General features: G+C 41.5%; 2 protein-coding genes across 4 annotated transcripts in view; one reads left to right on the top strand and one right to left on the bottom strand.

Annotated features, from left to right (window-relative positions):
• MCPH1 (microcephalin 1) overlaps positions 1–20,355 on the top strand; it is a 238,240-nt gene that overhangs the window by 114,347 nt on the left and 103,538 nt on the right. The gene's annotated exons all lie outside the window — the stretch shown is intronic.
• ANGPT2 (angiopoietin 2) overlaps positions 1–20,355 on the bottom strand; it is a 54,553-nt gene that overhangs the window by 12,390 nt on the left and 21,808 nt on the right. Inside the window, exons 2-5 of one of the 2 annotated variants that reach the window (XM_032618445.1) lie at positions 12,919–13,074; positions 9,404–9,525; positions 4,603–4,835; positions 2,544–2,671 (exon numbers count right to left, since the gene is read on the bottom strand). In XM_032618445.1, coding sequence (XP_032474336.1) covers positions 2,544–2,671; positions 4,603–4,835; positions 9,404–9,525; positions 12,919–13,074 — 639 coding nt within the window. Of the gene's footprint in view, positions 1–2,543; positions 2,675–4,602; positions 4,836–9,403; positions 9,526–12,918; positions 13,075–20,355 lie in introns of both variants that reach the window. The other variant, XM_032618444.1, reaches the window with a different exon arrangement.

The raw sequence follows: 20,355 nt of genomic DNA, 5'->3' as shown, positions 1-20,355 counted from the left end.
GGAAACTCTTATGTCTCTAACTAGCAAAAATGTAACCCTAATGCTTCTGATAAATGCCATCTTGCAATGTCTATCTTGTACAAAAACCTAATGAATTCTTCAAAAATAAGGTTGAAATGATATTTAGGTCTCTTTGGGAAAGATCTGTGCAGAGATCTGTTGAACATTCTTTCCTTGAATTAGATGAAGCAGGCCAAGCTCGGGTGCCCTGGCCCACAGAGAGGTTGTCTCACGGTCCTTGCGTGTTGAATGGATGGCAAGCACCGAGCCCTGTCCTGGGTGCTCATCTCCATCATCACCCCGAAACCGCTCTCCAAGACAGGGGACATCGCGTCACGTCGCAGATCAGGAAACAGGAGCCTCACGCAGGTTCATGGACTTGCTGAGAGGCACACGTTGGCAGAGTCAGAATTTACACCCAAATCTTTTGGACTTCCTCAGATTGAATTATGGAATCTGAAGTCTGGAAGGGAATCCAGAGGTAACTCATCTGGACCATATATTTTAGAGATGAAAACATTGAGGCTTCAAAGATTGTTGTTCCCGGCTGTGTCAATGAGTTGTTTTCACTGCGTACGTGTAAAAGGCATATATAAATCCTAACGTTTCCAGCCGTGGCCTGAGACCACATCACCCCAGAGCTGTATATCTTCTTCTCCCGGCAGTGAGGCCTTTGGGGTTGGTACGGCGAGCTGGGGCAGGGACACGCACTGAGGCAGGAAACATTACACAGTCCCTCTGGGTCTGCATCAGGGAGCAGCCCACTCTACTCTCCATTCTCCTGCTCAGGTCACTCCTGTCCCCTTACCTCCAGACCCAGAACAGACCGACATCTGGTGACAGACAACAGTGTCCAAAGAGCTGGCATGAGAACCAGATAGCACAGGGGGACTGAAGGGCTTAGTATAGAGTCTGCTCATTACTTTTTCATCTGCAACAGAATATTTGGGTTTTTTCTCCCCTTAATACACTGCTTTTAGGATGCTAGGGACATTAACTGATTTTCAAGGTTGATTTAAAGCAGCACGAATGAATTCGAAAGATTTCTTTGGAAAGTCTTATCGTGAATAATAGCACAAGGATCGAATATTTATCTTTTAAATTCAACATCAAGTGTATGTTACTGTTTGAAATTCCACATCTTTAAGCCCTTGTTTGTATTTTTAAAGTGTTTTCCTTTATGACCATGTTAAATACTGAGGATAACCCTGAGTTCAAAGAGATGATACTTTCAGGAGCCTTTAAAATCTCCATTTTGATACAGCGTCAAGTGCCTTTTCTGTAAGTGTTTCTGTTCATTCAATGTGTAGCTGCTTTTACAGTTAGACGTAAACATACTTATAGGCATTTAACATATACAGTCATCCCAGAGTTCTGTAACACTTCACACTGATTCTCATGTAATGTTGTTTTACCTTATCAAAGCCACATTGAAATACTCCCCGGGGAAGTGACTTTTTTTTTTTCTCATCTAAAGCTTAACATCTCCCAAAGCAAGTTTTCCAGAATATCCAAGAAAAACCGAGTTAAGCTGTACACTGGCTTCTCCTGATGGTAAATTCTGATTCTTGGTTCACTTACGAGCTTCCACCTTGAAGTAAACTCCAGGTACTTGGGAAGAAAGTGACCTGCTCTCGTTGATGATGTGAGTTAAGTCTTCCAGCCCATCAGATGGGGTATGAATGGCCCACCCAGGGAAGCCTTGAGCCCCCTGCAGCAAGTCCAAAGGGTCGGAACTGTCTCCATAACCATGTCCTTGGCCTTTGGGGCTGTGACAGCATTTGCACTGATGGTACAAAAAGCACTAGTGGGTGAAACTACCAGTGCCCTAGAATGAGCTAACTAGTGCAGAGCACGCCGGAGTCACTGTGTTCCTCGGTCACACACTTGCTGTTTGGGGGGGAAAAGCCAATTTCACTTCAGGATGTCTCTGACAAAGCAGTAAAAAAAGTATTGATCTTATTAAACCTCTACTGCTGCGGGCACGTCTTTTTATCTTCTGTTTGATGTAATGGAAGTGAGTATAGATAACTTCTGCACATCAAGGTGCCATGGCTGTCTCAAAGAGAAATTTTGTGTGACTGTTTCAGTTGCAGGTTGAACAAGCCTTTTGTTTTTTGGATGGAATACGATTGCTGCTTGAAGTAACGACTGAAACATAAACTATGGGTATTCGAACTCTGGTGTTTTGGAAGACATTTTCTTTAGAGTTAATGACGCGAGTCTGACACTTCAAGGCAAACAGCTGACACTGCATGACTAAGCCAAATGCAAGGAGAAAATAAGTAGATTATCTTATATATTAGGTAGACACATATAATAAGATAGATATTTCTACATCCTTCATGTGCGTCGTCAGTGTTCCGTGCCCAGTGGCTGGGCTCGGAGCCCTTGGTGAGACCTTTACGTGTGGCAGTGTTTCTTGCTTTGCTCTGAGTGGAGCCGGGATGCATCCGGGGTGTGTGAACTATGTCTGCAGTTGCTCCACTTCTAAAACGACTTGCTCCAAGCCAGGGAGGTGAAAGTGGGAGACAGTGCCTTACCTTGATCTCCTCCGTGGAGTTAGGGAACGTCAGTGTGTAGATGCCACTGGTGGTCAGTCCTGATTTGAATGCTTCCGCGCAATCTCTGAAGATGATTTGTTCTTCCTTAGCAATGAGGGAGTGCTTGGCTGCTTTTTAAAAATAGGAAAGCTTTTAAAAGGAGTTCGTGAAAAGATAAAAGTACGTTATTTCGAGATGCACTCATTTGCTAAGTTTTATTACATTTGAATTCTTACAATAAGTAAAAGGGAGATGCTAGTATTTTGGCCTTTCAAAAGTTACTCCTTCAGCCTGTTTCGTGTTAACTCTCAAAGATTGTTACCAATAATCCATACTTCCTTTTTCTTCTCATCAACTATATGTAATGCAAGTGCTTCACACTCAGCCTTAATAAACTATTACTTTAAAAAAAAACTTCCATCTTGAGTAGAATCAGATAAAGTTATTACAGAAGAATAAAAAAGAATGTACCTAAAAATAGTGTTGGCCCTACAGTGGCTGCATCCATAGCCCATTAGCCACGTCGTATCTAGGCAGTGGTGTGGATTGTTTTCCTTTCTTTCTGTGTATCTGAGGCCAAGTCTTTATACATTTCTTTAGACCATTGGGTGAAGACATTTAGTATTCTTTGGATTTTTAGCAACCGTCCCATGATAGCTTGCGTTAAAGAGGAACCTAACATTTATTTATCTGCGTCTTTGAAATTCTTCCTTTTAAGTCTAAAAAGTCTAGGACTACGAAATTCTTTCAAATTTTTATTCTGCTCTCAACGTTTAGACTTTCCAATCCCTTTTTTGCCACATTGAAAAAGTGTTTGTGTGTATGTATTCTTGCAGGTGTGTATTTGTACGTCATTCTAGAGACGGACAAAAGCCTAGGTGTCTGGACCGGGTGGCGAGGGCAGGCATCTCAGGTGGAGGCTCCCGTCTGCACACCAGCCAGAAGCACACGGCACAGACGAAGCCTGTCCTGCTGCTCTTTCACCTGTGCTCGTTTGTTCTGCCAGGATCTGAGCTACGTGATTTTCTCTACTTTGGCTCATCCAAGCTAATACCTCACACTGTCTTGGTCCCACCAGACATCAGATAGTTGTCTTTTCCTTTTCTCTGAATGTGAGAAAAACATATGATTTTTTTTAATTATAAGAGAGTGAAAGTCTAGTTGGAAGGCACATGCTGCAAGCTGGCCACCTGGTGTGAAACCTGCCCCTTAGCACAAGGTTGTGCTACTGTTTTTGTTTGTTTGCGTCCTTGTTTAAGTAGAGACCTTGCATAAATATTTCTGTAATTAAAGTGGGGATAGCTGTATGAGTCAAGGAAAATGTGAGAACATATTTCTTATGGAGGTGAAGAGGGTCTCTACGTGAATCATATGTAAAGTGCATCTGTGTCAAAAGAATACAGTTGAAAGGACACTGAAACAGACCGTAGCAAGAACTAGACCCAATGTTTAAGGAAAAAAAAAAACTTAAAAATACCACACAGGTTGTGTATCATGTCTCTAATTAACAACTGAAGATGCATCCCTTCTTCCCTCTAATATCGAAGAGAAGTTGAAAGGTCAAAAAGGAATAAGGAAGGCAAGATGTAGTTAAGGATGTGGTGAGAGAAGGAAACTGGCATTTCTTGGGTACCAGTCTTATGCCAGTTACTGCAAGTACCGATATTATCTCATTTAATCTTCACAACAACCCTACGGGCCTAGGATTGTTTCTCCCTCTTAAAAAATAAAAAAATGTCCACTATGGTTTAGTAACTTACCCAGCCCCAAACATCTAGTTAGCAATGGAACTAACTAAGAGTAGACTCTCTGAGCCCATGAACAAAAAAGTATGTTTGGGTTGGTTTGCCTCATAATAATTAGTATAATTATATATTCCCCTTCCCCTCTTTCTCCTTTTTAATCGATTCCATATTGAGACCCTATAAAGCATTCATATGAAATATGTAAGAGAAGTGTGCTTTTTCTGAAAGGTGAGAGTCTTCTTTAGAATTTTGAAGGGTTCGTCGACTACTGGCAGATACAACTGAAGAAAAACTAGTACGTAAACTTTACTTACAGTTTGATGTCGATATCATAGTCAGTAAATTATGAACTGTCTCCATCAGGTCGTGTTGCTGCTTTTGGAGAACTGAGTTGTTCACCGTGGCCGTCACCAGTTGTTTCTCTAGCTCTTCAATGATGGAGTTTTGCTTGGATACCAACACCTGGAGCTGATCTTTCTCTTCTTTGATTGACCGAAGTTGAACTATGTGCTTGTCTTCCATGTCTAGAACTTTCTTTTCCAGGAAACTTGTAAAGGGAAATAATTGTTAGTTAGTGAAGGGTTTTCTGATCACCGTCAAAGCCAAGTGCTTTGTAAACAGCTAATCAGTTTCATAATCCTTATACAATCGTTCATATTTATTGAATTTCTGCTTCTCCAGGGCACTCCGTTAAGGTGTTAAAGGAGTTATAAAGTAAGATGTTGCCACAGGCCTGAAGAAGCTCTCAAACTTGCTGAGATCAGATAGAGGACATAGATATGACATGAGGAGAAAGTACCCCAGTGAAAATGTAAGGTTCATAACTAGAAGTTACCACATGCAGTGCACTTGAAGACCGTGGTTCCGCTGAAGAGGAATGACAATGGACAAAGGACAATGACAAGGTGCCCTTGGTTTGGGAACACCTGTGCGTCAGTGGGGAGAGCCCCGGGCTGAGAACCTTGCCTCTGCACGTGACCCCCTGGGTTACCTGGGGCAGACCATCCCCTCCTTGGATCTCAGGTGTATATCTATCTAAGGGAAAGTCCACCTACAGAAGTAAATCGCTATCCATAGTGAAGGCGTTAGATTAGATGATGCTCTCTGAGACCCCTTCTAGTTCAAATAATCCATGGGTCTATTGTTCCTTTTGGGGGGCAGTAACATTTTCTGAACCTTTAACCCTGGAAACAACATTACTCAGCCAAGGGACAAACTACCCGCTACAGGTCTTACCTATGAGCATTAACAATCAGTATGAATCATTATTATTATCAGAAATACAGTTGCAGCTCTTAAATTTATCCCAGTCATTTACATATATTGTAAATTTACTAAATTTACAATAGTCATTGTAAACCAGTGTGTGACAATAAGTATACTGTCAAAGTACCAAGTCAAGAAATAATCTGTTACCGTGATGCAGACATTTGCTTTCGACTTTCATCAGTTGTACCATATCCATTTTTTCAAGTATTATTTCTTAACATTTTTACTGATATCAGCTAACTTATTTTTTTTAACTTGTGTATCACTTTCATTGATCTAAAAACCAAGATGACTTACCGTAAGCCGAAGGTAACCTAAAAATAAATGCATGATTTTTTTCTTTTCTACCTAAAATCGTTTCTAGGACCATCAGCGTACAGGCAATAGGAAGTACTCCTACAATGCTTCACCTAGACCATTAACATAAAATGTACGGACATTTTAAGATCACTCATCTGTACTGCCTTCAGAGTGTTCTTGCTGAAATTTGTTATCCAGCCAATCTTTTGTTTTCTTTAATATTCTATGAAGAGGCATAAAAGAAAGATGTGATGATCACACGGTCCAGAGTGTGAATGAGAGTGTGAATACTGTGGGACGGATATGAAAAAAAAAAAATTTGTTTCTTTCTCCCAAACCTCTACCAGTAGAATCCAGAGGTCAGTCACATCCTGATCTAAAAGATTTAATCTTAAGGTTAAATACGAGCAGGTACTGAAGAGGTGAGCCCAGCATCGGGTCATCCCAGACCAGGCTGGTCATAAGCAGCACCGTGTATCGTTGCGTTTAAGGCTGTAAAGAGTCTCAGAGATCGGATTTTAGAGCAGCATTTTGCAAAATGCTCATCTGGACCTGTTACTGGCTTGTGCAATCAATTTAGTGGGTTGCAATAAGCTTTTCTTTTTTTTTTAATAAAAGGAAATTAAATAAATGGGATAAAACAGATGAGAATAGAGCATAAACTCATAGCAAGAACTTTGTGCGGCGCAGCAAATGCCACGGGTCAGTGTTGACGGGTGATGGGAGGAGGGTGGGGCAGGGTGGAGAATGCCTGCATTGCCTGACACTTTGCTTTTTAGCATCTTATTTGAATTTCTGATACAGGATGATCAATTTCATCATCACCATAGCAGTTGGACTTAGGTACAGCTTAACTTTATATTAACATAATTCATGGTCTGTTGAGAAATGTGGGGAAATATCCTTGTTGGTGGAAACATCAAGGCTGAATCATGTTTCTCTTATGAGTTTTTATTGCCTCTCTTCAGAAGGGGACAGTATCAATGACAACGTTTTTCAATAACAGTAATCATATAACAATATCACAGTTTAACTGAACTGGTACAAGTAACTCCTAAATCAATCACTTATTTTAGAAGGGGAAAAAAAAAAAGGATGATAAGATGAAAAGGGCATAGTAATTTTCAACTTCAGCTGGTGAATCAAAAAGTGTTATAGTGGCAATTTTCAGAAAAATGTTGACTCTAATAAGTACTTTGACTTCATTGGAAACTGTTCCATGAAGAAGACAATTGTACATTGGGGGAATTATTGAAGATAATTTAAAATGTGGTTTGTCAAACGTGCAACACATTCACATTTTTTTTTTTTTTTTTTTTTGCGGTACACGGGCCTCTCACTGTTGCGGCCTCTCCCGTTGCGGAGCACAGGCTCCGGACGCGCAGGCCCAGTGGCCATGGCTCACGGGCCCAGCCGCTCCGTGGCATGTGGGATCTTCCCGGACCGGGGCACGAACCTGTGTCCCCTGCATCGGCAGGCGGACTCTCAACCACTGCGCCACCAGGGAAGCCCACATTCACATATTTTTGTAATGTTGTTCCTGCAGATGAAATCTTAGGCTAGTCAAAATTTAAGGCACCTGAAAACAGCATGCCAAACTCACTGAAAGATGTAGAGTCATCAACACAATTTTCTTATTTGTATTTACTAACAGTTGTTGATGAAAAAACCATTATGATTGCCATTTCATTTCATATTTGTGACAAAAGAGAGCGTGATTTCTGCAGCTGCTAAAATGATTATTCTTCCTGCAGGTATAGATTTAGATTTGTTACATATGGTTTTTATAAGTCAGCTGATAAAAGCTACGCCTTTCAGTGTCCGCACTATGGCAGGTTATTCAGAAACAGTTCTTACGCAACTCCAGTCTGAGTTAGATGTCTGCTGTCCAAGTTGTGGTGCTCTGGTGCTGCAAGTCATGTAGGATTTTCGTTTGTTAGAGATGTTTATTCGACAAGGTAGTTTTACGGAGAAAATGTTGGGATGTTCAAATATAATTTCATATAAAAATGGAGTGAAATTATTGGAAAAGCACATTACTGGTCAAATGTCAATTAACCTGGGAAAAATTGTGAAGGATTAAGGAGAAAAAAATGTGAAGGATCATTTAAGCAAGAATTATCAGAAAACACAGCAGATTTCTGTGTGGTTGCAATGACTATTTTGTACATTGTAAAGCTTTAACATACAAAGGAATTTCATCCAATCGTGGATGATCAAAAAACGTAGTGAAAGTTGTCAGTTGTTTTTCACAGCAATTCAAGTTGACTTTGTATAGGAAAGTTTGCACCTTGTGGTAAATGAAACTATTAAGCAGTGTGTCTTGATTTGGGAATAAGATGCACACTTTTATAGGCAAAGGGCAATACAATTTGACAAAAATTTACAAAGACGGTGCTTGGGTAACGTAACTGACGTGTGTAAGTGATCATTTTAGCATCCTTGCGTACTAAATTAGAAAACTAAGGTGGGGACCGCGTCCAGTACCAGGGTGTCCAGCATTACTGCAGCCCACTCAAAAGAACATTAAATAAGGCCATTTTAGCAACATGAAACTAGAGGGACTGTTATGTCTCAATTATTGGTCTCAGATTTTATTTATTACTTTGCAGAAGAGAAAAATTTGAAACATTAAAATATTTGGAATAAAAATCTACTTGCTTTTCAAAACCCTAAATCAACAATGAGTCCAACTTGTTACTCAAAGAACAGAAGAATTGTTTCAGCTTAGTTCTTAACAGGAAAGAATGATGATAAGACAATAAGCTTACAGTCATTTTTGGTTAAGAATAAAGAATTATTTAATTGTGAATCAGAGCGTGTTGTTGCCTGGCCATCCTCCATGTCAGGTGTACATACCCCGATTAGAAACAAGGAGGTAAGCACACCTGGAACGTGAATAGAATTATCCTCATATGTCCCCTCCTGGAAATAACCTATGAAAACCGTCCCCACTGGTCATCCATAATCTTAGTTTCTGTATTGGTTTTCTTGGGATTTTTAAAATATTTATTTAGATATTAATATAACCATATTTAGTATTAACTTTTGTTTTTACTTTATCATACGCTTTAAGAGTAAATACTGCATCATGAAATGTGCATTGGTTTACAATAAAGTGTAGTTTTCCTGCTGTAGACTCTTTTGCATTGGGATAAACTAAGTCCTCAGAGGCAAAGAACTTGGCAAAGTTAATATCAAAATGCCCCAGCCAGTGTGACTTTTACTGCACAACCCTGGCAGTAGTTTTCCATAGATTCATGCATAATATGGAGGTAGAATTCGGAGGATTAGTGTAAGAGAATCTTAAAGGGGCCAGAGGATTAAAAAACAAAGTTGAAGTCTGTTTTAGAAGGTGAGGCCCTTGCAGTATTTTTCTCCAAACCCTCTCCCTACCTTCCCCTCACAAGGTTTCTGATCCTTGTACTATACATTAAGAAATTCAGCATTTTGGAAGCCACGCTTATTTAATAGTCATGTGAAGTAGGCTTTCATATCTAGAAAGTGTGCAGTTCTGGATTATACATTTCTTTGTATTTTTATTACCTGTTCTTATCTTGCAGTTTGTTTATTTCACTGGTCTGATCCAAAATCTGTTTTTCCAATTTGTTTGTAGATAGGGAATGTTCCAGAAGCTGAAGTTCAAGTCTTGTTGTCTGATTTAATACCTAAATGTAACAAAATAAAATTCCTATTTATTATTTTTAATTAGACATAAAGTTACCTAAATTATAGGAAAACATAACTAAAATGTTACTTACTTACCCAAGCATCTTAATTTGGCATAATTTTCATTTTCAGAAAAGGCTTGTTGTGCTGGATTGCATCAGAGTGTGTTAAACATTTTTTTCATCGTGTATTTCGGAAAGGGTTTAATAGTTCTGAACGATGGTGTTTGTGTCAAATAATGTTCATTTTCTTGTGCTGCCATGTTTTACCATTTCACACAGTGAGATAATTGAGAGTATCAAATGGTCATATTTAATATATCGGAAGTTGTTGATAAATGAAGAGAGGCTTTTCCTCTGCTCAAGACAAAATGCTGTTCTCACATCTGCCAGTAGACAAAGTGTTCAGAAGTCACATACTTCCACTCTATAAGAACGTAGCTCATTTTTAGCCCAGCATTTCCTTGTTTGTATTCACTTGTTTAGTCTTTCTTTCTTCTTCCGCCCCCCCTTTTCCACTGCTCTTTTTCCTATTTTAAAAATCATGTAAACCCATCAGGAAACAAAAACATCAATGTGAAGTAGGAGCTCAGTTTTGCTTTATGGGCCTTTCTGACATAGACCACGTGCGGTATCTCTGTTCCCATTGTGTTCAAACAACTTAAAGAATGAATTCTTTCGCGTTTGGCTGCGTTTTAGCAGGAAGAGTCCATGACTCACATCCTCTGTGTCATGGTTACTCAGGATGTGACATCATGTGTAAGTGTCAGGCAGAATTGTTGCCCAAAATGAGGGTCCTTGAAAGAAGCATTGTTTGCTCGGGGTCTGTGTCATTCGTGGAAGCGGCAGCCCAGCCCCACCGTGCAGGTTTAGGGACGGTCTGGTCCTTAGTCAAAGCTGGATGCCTTCATACCATGAACACTTCTGCGCATGAAAGAAGGCATTGGCCAACCTCAGGGTGTGATTTAATGTTAACACCCGGAATATAGATTTGCCCTACATCTTCTTTGGGCCCAGACATTCTGTGTTGGTTATTGATAGAAGGACCTGGAAACTTGGTCTTTTATTTAGCTCCTAAGAGCTATAAAATGAGTTCAGTGGGGGAGGGGTGGGAGGATGGCGTGTGGGTCCTGACCCACCCAGGACCAGTTGCAATGTTTTCCATCACTTTTCCGAAGGCCTCCAGCTGCAGGTGACTCTTAAGTTACCCAGGTCCCATGGTTGTCTGTTCTCTCTGAGTTCTCAGGCCTCCAGCCACCCCTCACAGTCTGGTTTAATAGTCTGACACCCTGACAAGCTGGAAGAATCTTCATATCAGAAATTTTCATGTTTGGATTTAACCCGTTTCACATAGTAACTACGCAGCAGATGCCTTAAGTAAGTTGGTACGTAATTCGGTCCCTTGATGTCCTTGCTTGGGCTCCGCCGTCTTAATGTGTTCAGTTGGACATTATAGGCTGTTTTCTTTCCAGCCATCTTCCTATTTTCCTGTAATCCTGGATCAGGTGATATCTAGTTTCACAATAGATTTTTTATATCGTGTGACCCAACAAAACCTCATTAAATGCTAGTAAGCCTAACTTAACACAGGATGGCAAAGATTTACATCATTGCTCTGTATCTTATACTTTTTTATTTCTCTTATCTGAACCATAGGCAATGTTATACTTCCAGGACAGCTTTTTAAAGGGCTTAATTGCTCATCAGTTTTACTACCCAAAGGTGGGATATGACCTAAGCATTACTAATTTATTCTAACAATTGACAATGGGTATATTGATACATTTACTTTTAGATTTTTGTGTCTTCTCCTTTTTGGAATTCATGACCTCTGGGGATTACAGTTTTCAGTACCTTGTGACCTGTTGTGTAAGATATTTATATTTGTCCTAAACTGCTCTGATGTTATGGAAAGATTGGTAAGCAAATAACTTCTTATTCTATATTCAGATAAAAATCTGTTATTCTCCTACCACCCCCCTGCTGTTCTCTCTACCTTATCCAGTAGTTCTCTGAGAGACAATGAAAGAATGCTGGTGCGCTTCTCAGCGTGGGCTTATTACAGTTGGAAGGCTTATCGTTTCCCTTATTTCTTGTCCCCTCCTGACTGATGTTTGGCATTTCTTTGTCTTTTAGCTTAAGTAGCACATAATAATATGTCATGGGGATCGTTTACAATTAAATCTACGTTGGTTTTTTTTTTTTTTTTTTTTTTTTTTTGCGTTACGCGGGCCTCTCACTGTTGTGGCCTCTGCTGTTGCGGAGCACAGGCTCTGGACACGCAGGCTCAGCGGCCATGGCTCACGGGCCCAGCCGCTCCGCGGCATGTGGGATCTTCCTGGACCGGGGCATGAACCCGTGTCCCCTGCATCGGCAGGCGGACTCTCAACCACTGCGCCACCAGGGAAGCTCTACGTTGTTTTTTTTTTTTGAGCATTATTTATAACTCAGGGTAGGAAGATACTAACTTCATAAGACTATAAAGAGCTAGGGTTAGGACCCAGAAGGCCATTTCAACCGACGACAAGGCTTGAACTTGAAGCATCTCTGTAAATCTCCCCAGCAGCACTTTTTCCCCACCTGGACTCTTCTCATTGGGTCACATATTGTTTGTCATTTAGCATGGCTCCAGATGAATTTTGTTTTAATGTTTTGCTGTTATTCTTCTAATATTTTCATATTTCATATTCTTCTTTCCTACTACTATTAATTGATAGCTCATGGAATCTTAAAACTAAAAGGGAACTTGGCAGTCAGTCACCTGGCCAGTCCCCCCATTTCACAGTCACAACCTCGGAGGCCAGGGAAAGCTAGTGCCTTGTTGAGATTCGTGCGTCCAGTTAATCATGGAGCTCAAGGCTCTGGGCTGATGGCTGAACACTCTCTGTGCCTCAACCACTTCTTCTTACTCTTCTCTTTGCTTCTCTCTCTATAAATTCACACCACAAATTGTTTTGGCAGTTCTGTGAGACTTAGCTTCCATCTTAACTCAAGAGTTAGGGTTAAGCACGAAGCTTCTAGCACTCTGCCTCAGTGCTTTTCGTGTCTCAGATGCACAAAAAAGCGAAGGGCTCAGAAATGGAAAGTTTATCTCAAGTCCAGAAAATACCAGTGAAGCAGAGGAACATCTCTCTTGTAGTCACGTATGAATAACATGAAAATGGTTTGTACGTCCTCAGTAGAATAAAGGTAATGTAACTTCAGTAGTAAAATGAAAATATATTTCCTGATTTTAAATTTCTATCTAGACACAAATTCTTAATTTCTCATCAATTCATCCTTTTTTCCGCTATCCTCGCGCTTCCTCTGCTTTTCCCTTGTTTAATTAGGTAACGATTTTGTGCTAGTATTTGTCTGGCTGGGCCATTCTCTGTTTCCTATTTCACTACTTACTTGGGCTTCAACATCAGTTAACTTCCGGGTCTGCTCTGCGGTTTGATTTAGCAGGTTGGTTCCTATTTCTATCATCACAGCGGTCTGGTTCTGCACTGCGTTCTGTTGTATCTCCACCATTTCTTTCTTCATGTTGTCCTGGATGTAATTCTCAAGCTAGAAAAGAACAAGTGTCAGGGAGACAGTCATGAGTCAAATGATCAGAAACCTTATTCCTAATTAGTTTCCCTTGTCTTTTAAAGCAAGGCTTGTGCCTTGCTCTGACTTTGCCATCTTGCTGGGTTTTTCTTATCACTAGCAGTAAAAGACAGTGTGATTTTATGTTGATTCAAAATCTGGCAGCCCAGTAACAGCATGTGTGGGAGACAGACGGTTTAGACAGCCCTAGAAGTGCGCACAGGCAAGGGAGGTGGTAAAACCACAGCTCAGAGGTGGGCAGATGGCCATGCCGTGCAGCAGGAAGGGCCACCAGGATTTCGCTGTGTTGCATCCACGTTACGCAGGAAATGAAAATCTGGTACAAAGAAGCATCACTATTTCTACCAGTTTCTAGACTTGCGGTTTCTCAAAATACGGGCTTCAGAAGACTATCTAAGATAGAGTATGAGGAGGGATGCACCTTTGGATTTTCCCTGTAACTCAGGGCCACATTCTGCAGCGACCACCCCCCTACCTTCCCTCTTACTGAGATCATCACACATTAGACCTGTTAAGTTCTCCTAACGTGTGCATTTTTCACGGTTTCGTCATCTTTTCTATCAGGCAGACTTAATCCTAGTCTAGTCTATTCATTATCTCACGTGATCGTCAGGATTGGTTCTTCTCCCATGGACCGAGGGCATGCCTGCTCATTTTAACACTCGCTTACCTGTAAGAGCGTCAACAAGCTAATTCATTGCCATGGGTATAGGTGCCTGTGTCTTTGGCAGTAAAAATATACAGTTAAGTACAAATGCAGGGACTTCCCTGGTGGCGCAGTGGTTAAGAAGCCACCTGCCAATGCAGGGGACACGGGTTCGATCCCTGGTCCGGGAAGATCCCACATGCCGCGGAGCAGCTAAGCCCGTGTGCCACAACTACTGAGCCCGCAAGCCACAACTACTGAAGCCCGCACGCCTAGAGCCCGTGCTCCGCAACAAGAGAAGCCACCGCAATGAGAAGCCCGCGCACCACAACGAAGAGTAGCCCCCGCTCGCCGCAACTAGAGAAAGCCCACGCGCTGCGATGAAGACCCAATGCAGCCAAAAATAAATAAATTAATTTAAAAAAGAATACAAATGCAGGCCAGCCAGGTGTGTGGGAAGGAACACGTGGGCTTCAGGCTGTGTACACCTGCTCCCCTATTTTCCTTGGACTCTAGGTAAGTTGCTCAACTTTGGGGAGGGCCACAGTGTCCTCGTATATATAATAGGGTTTCACTTTGGTCAGAGGAGTGTTTTAAGGATTAATTAAGCTCTGCTTTTAGAGGCATTGTGCATGTATAACTCTAGGTACTTAAAATTTCATTTCCTCTCTTTGTTTTTCTTAATGACCCAATCATGGGAGCCACAATTCCAGTCATTGGTCTAAACTATAAGGTCATGAGGACAGAAACCTTATTTTTATTTTCATTTCTTTTTCATATAGTTATAACTCAAAAAAGTTTTTTTATTAAATTGGATAATTGAAAGTTGATCATCAAACTGCTTATTTAAAAACAAAATCTGCTTATAGTGCCTTTCTTTACAACTCATCATTCTCTGCAGAGAAACCATTCATAGAGCTAGTCATCAAACCTTATTTCTCCTGAAGTGTTAACCCCTGAGTAATTCTATGCTTCTGCCTATAAGAGTGAGAAAATGGAACGGACAGGGTCGAGTTTCCCCCGACAATCAAGGGCTTCTTTGTTGGTGCAGCTTACACACTGTGTCCGGAGTGGTGGTGCAGGGTCGGGGTTAGTGTGAGAGCTGTAGGGTTACTGTTTCCATGCTGGTTTGCATCGCCTCCATCCCACGCACTGCCCATCTCCCTCCGTGCTGGTTATCTTGATGGTTCACAGTCACCCCCTGGTTCTCCCTTGGTTTGAGCAGATCAAATGTAGCATGAAACCTGACAATTACTAGAATCCTGATCATTTGTAAAATCTTGTAGTTGAAGCCTTTACTTCTCAATATGAGAAGTGGTCCAAATAGAAAAGACCACCGTAGGAAAAAAAATCAGGTACTACTCCTTGGCCGTCCAACAAACATGTATAATATAGACTTCATATAATCTGAAGTGTGATAACCCTTGTTACCCTTTTATTAACTAGCTAGTACTAACTAGCTCAGGCCTTTTGGCGGTTGTGGTCTTTCTTTCTTAATTCATTCTTTCCTTCTTCCTTTCCCCCGCCTTTTAAAAACTTAACTTTTTACAATTTAAATACATGATATAAAACAGCTCATGGATAGAAGTTTGTAATTTCTCCTTCCCTCCCTCCCTCCCTCCCTGTCTGCTCCCTCTTTCCCTCTCTCTTTCTCTGTCTCACTACCATGGGAATAATGGAATTTTTGAGGTTAAAGTTAAAGCTATGTAAGTCATCCAGAAGAGTTGTCTTAGTTACTCTTAACACCCAGCAAAGATAATATTTAGAAAGACTTATTCTGGGAAGTTTCGAACTATTAAAGATATACTTAAGCTGGGGTTTGGTTTAAGTACATACTCTGAAGTAATAACTTACAAACTAGTAGTCTTAATCTTTTTGTTGATTTGAGTACTTAAGGGCTAAATAAAAACGGTTCTATCTTGTTTCGCTCTAAATCGCATAACTAGAAGGGGAAAATGAATCCTTCATCATCCTCAACCCCGACTGTAGAGCTAATGAGTCAAATGTGGTTACAATCAACAAGACACATGAGAGGATTGTTTATAATTTGACATTTTAAAGTCAAGTTCCAATTTAAAATTAGACTCAAGAACTTTAAGACATAAAAGACCTAATTTTTTAAAATAAAATTTCTTAACTTTATGGCCATATCTTTCTCTAAGCTTGAAAACAATAGAATATAAATGCCTTTTAAGTCACTATTTTTTCAGCTTTTTAGGATGACAAAGTCTGTGTACGAGTTACGTGTGTGTGAAAGTATATGTGTATGGTATGTTGCAGAGAGGAGGTTAATCTTACACTGAAGCAAGTTACAGATCTGTGTATATACATGATGTGTGTATATAGATATTATATATAGTATATACATATATAGTTTCTTTATATAATATATACAACTAAAAAAAGTAAAATCCTATATGATACTGACCCAGTTGCTAACTAACTGAAGTCTTTGAGAGAAAAGTAAAACACAAACAGGAATATCAAGTATTAGATACTTTGCATTGATTCTCAACAAGATCTGTGCTTTCACACAAGGGTAACCCTTGTTACCCTTTTATTAACTAGCTATGCAGCGAAATTAAATCAAGGTTTTTGTTGTTGTTGTTGCGGTACGCGGCCCTCTCACCGCAGTGGCCTCTCCCGTTGCGGAGCACAGGCTCCGGGCGCGCAGGCTCAGCGGCCATGGCTCACGGGCCCAGCCGCTCCGCGGCATGTGGGATCTTCCCGGACCGGGGCACGAACCCGCGTCCCCTGCATCGGCAGGCAGACCCTCAACTACTGTGCCACCAGGGAAGCCCTAAATTAAGGTTTTAAGAGAGATGGGTGATATGACAGTTGAGTACTCTAAGAATTCAGAACGTACTTAATCCCAGAAACGGTAGCAGCAGTAACAACCACAATAACTCTAGTTGATGTTTGTTGGCTGCTTCCATGTCTCAGTTACTGTGTTCATCTCTTTCCATGGACCACAGGTGCCCAGTCTCACATGGGCACTTCTGGGCTGGGGTGCCTGGAGCAGACTGGTAGTTCAACCCAGAGGGCACACCGCACTTCCTGCCTTTTAACAGCCAAAAGTGGTACATCCCAAAATTGATGTGAGCGTGCCTTCCAATGTCCAAGCTTCTCAGTGCCTTAAAGAAAAAGATAGACCACCTACCACACAGTTAAGGAATGCGGGGGGGGGGGGGTCATTTTTACTAATAGAAAAGCCTAGATTTGAAGACTACCAGTGACGATTTTTATCTCCTGGGACATGACAAATGGGTAGTTTTCACCCCAAAGACTAGTAGTAATTTTTAGAGAGAAAGACTCTGAACATTCATTACGTAGTGTGAAAATTTCCCATTTAATGCAGGCTCTCCCTAAATCACGGCATGTGCCTTAGCATAAGACCAAATACAGAAATGAAGCCAGTTTGGCTGATACACATGGATACATGTGCTTTGAAATTCCCCCAACTCTTGAAGTTGACAAATTAGTTCTTTTCTCGTTTGTTGCCTAAAAACGTCTTTCCGTTTAGTATCTCCTGTATTTAATTGTCTGCAACTGAAACCCAGCAATATAGAAATCGACCCAATGAAAGTTCACTCTAGTATAAGGAGGTCTTAGTACAAGAAAGAATACGAAGCAAATGAGGCCTTTCCTCTCGCCGGCAGCGCCCTGCTCCCACTCTCCTCCTGCAAACGTTTCCCGTCCTTGCTGTTTGCGCTTAGCCACTCTTATCAAAACAGTTCCAAGACACTTGAGCCTCCCCAGGGAGGGATGTGGTTCTGTCTCGGTTCACACGGGTGGCTTCGCATGCTCATATTTTGAAGGAACGTTTGACGTTGGCCTCATGTCTGAAGATGATTAGCAGCAATTCTCATTTGTGGCTCCAAGTGCCTCGGAAAGGTTCCCGTTACAAGTTAGAAAGAATTGTGTGGACGTTCATTTTGTCCTCGTCTTAATTAATGGTCCAAGCACGCTTCCGTGTGTGGGTCCTTGAGCTGTCGCTGTTTCCTTCGGGTTCAGATGGATTATCCAAACTTAAGTGAACCTCGTAAGGCTATTGCTGTGCTTATAGTTGCATAGATTCTCGCTTGATGTTATTTTTTTATTCGCTAAAAAGAATTACACCCTGAACACCATCTTTTAAAAGTTGGCAACACATTGAAATTCAAGCAGCCAGAAGAAGATATTTTAACACAACGTAGACATATATATTTTTTTCAATGTAAGATATGTCCTGAGGTTTTTCATTACTCCCCAAACATTTGGAAAAATAATTTGACAGGAAAAATAAGTCCATTTACGAAGCAACTGTGGCAGATTGATTACACACTAAAATGTTTCCCTGGCCATCTTCCTTTTCACCAAGATTATCATCATCACTTTTTGTACCAAAAGGAAAGTAATCTCAGAATTGGCTGGGGAAAGGAAAACATAGATGGTATACAAAAATCATCCCTAACTTCAAGATTTTGTTGTTGGTCCCTTACCAACTATATAGATCCTGGTTGAGAACATAGATAGTATACAAAAATCATCCCTAACTTCGAGATTTTGGTGTTGGTCCCTTACCAACTATATAGGTCCTGGTTGAGAGATCACTTCTACTTCAACAAAGCTCCGTGTCCTGATGCCTTTTAGTTCATTAGGTTTTGTCCATCTGAATAACCTAATTTCCCTAGGAAGTTAACAAACAACTTGAGGTTTCACTATAGCATTTCAATTTGGAAACAAGATACTATAACTATGGTCTCTTCCACTCACACCCCCCAAAAACAGCTGTTTTTTCCTACCTCACTAATCCCTCTGACTTGATCCCTTCTTCCCACCAAGGTCTGCCCTCCTTCGTCTTCTGGGTTGTGACGCAGCCCCTAACTCTGCCTCCATCCCACCTGAGGGTCAGGGCATCGGTGCAGCTTGATCCCCCTGCAGCTCACGTACTGCACTGCACCTGCTCCTGTGAGGCAAAGCGCAGCACACAGCCTTCTTGGCCTGTGCCCTGCGATCTCCTTGCCTCACGTCCTGTGCTCACTTGCCTCCTGGCTGTGCCAAACCACGTAGGCTGCTTCATCCCTCCGGCCTTTGTCTGCATCTCCTTTGCCAGGAGGCCTTGCCCTTTCTGCAGTCAGGTGCTGTACCATTGCCCGCTCTCTTCAAAGAGCTCCACGTCCTTGTGTGTTGCGATTTGATATCAAAAACATTTCTTTTTTGTCTCATTGATTTTTTTTTTTTTTTGCGGTACGCGGGCCTCTCACTGTTGTGGCCTCTCCCGTTGTGGAGCACAGGCTCCGGACGAGCAGGCTCAGCGGCCACGGCTCACGGGCCCAGCCGCTCCGCGGCACGTGGGATCCTCCCGGACCGGGGCACGAACCCGTGTCCCCTGCATCGGCAGGCGGACTCTCAACCACTGCGCCACCAGGGAAGCCCTGTCTCATTGATTTTTTAAACCTCCTAATACTACAGGCGTACGTTCTTCTTTGCTTGGGATACAGCAATCCTGAAGCCACTCTCCAGCCATCTGCACTAGTAACAACGAGCAAAGCATTTGCTCCGATAATTAGTTTGGAAACGTGAATGCAAGATCGTTAAATCAAGGGATATTCTGTTTGGAAGGCTTATGACCTAATGTTCTTGGTTCCCTGTCATGAGGAAACAAAACATCTTTGGAAGTCTTCAGACAGAAAAGTGGCAAAACTGGGCTTTCTTCTCCCTCCATATAAGGTTTTGTTTTGTTTTGTTTTGTTTTGTTTACTAATCTGGACATTTGACTGCCCAAGCAGTTGTGTCCTCAGCAGTGTTTAAGGAGAGATGCAGATGTTAAAGGGGGAAAGGCTGGGAGATGCACGTCTCAGGCAAACCTTTGTCATCTCAAACCTTGCAGGGGACAAGGGGCAAATGCATTGCTCCACATTTTGGAGATGATGCGCAAATACCCCATGAGCTGGGGACTCTTTCCATGTCCTCTTTGTATTGATGCCATACTTGAGTTCATGTCTCCCAGAAGAGCCCATATCAAAGCCACTTGCCTTCCATTCTGGCACTTTCTGTCCTCTCCAGGCTCCGGCAGACAGGATATCAAGGGAAGCAAGGCCCTGACAGCACAGGTTTTCTGGGTGGTTGACAAGCACACCTGCTTCTGTCCTCCATAACTACATGGACCCCACCCCACAGAGGATCATTCAAGCACTTCCTATAACTAATTTGTTCTGACCTAGTTTTCACTTTTTTCTATTTATCATTTGTGAACGACATTCTGTTATCTGATCCTGTGTCTAGATAACCCCGTTCCTATTTTCACTAGTACAGAGAGACTAAAAGTGTGCCCTGTGCTGACTGTAAACTTGGAAGACGTTATAAGGCATAGCACCGTAGTCACTAGTTGCTGCTGTACTGAAGTTCATAGCTTGTCCCCCTGGGACAGATAAAGTTGTAAATAATCTGAGTTCACCAGTATATCTGTGCTCCATCAAGTCATATGTCTTTGCTTTTATTTGTGGGTGTAACTATATATTCCTTTTCATTGTTTAATTGGTTTTTTTTTAATCACATACACTATCTCTTTGCCTCTTCATATGTTGCCCTTACCATCACTCCAAAATCTA

This window comes from Phocoena sinus, chromosome 21 (genome assembly GCF_008692025.1).
Source record: "Phocoena sinus isolate mPhoSin1 chromosome 21, mPhoSin1.pri, whole genome shotgun sequence".
NCBI classification, from domain to species: domain Eukaryota; kingdom Metazoa; phylum Chordata; class Mammalia; order Artiodactyla; family Phocoenidae; genus Phocoena; species Phocoena sinus.
The sequence above is the reverse complement of the archived record's forward strand: the minus strand, read 5'-3'. Positions and strand labels throughout refer to the sequence as shown.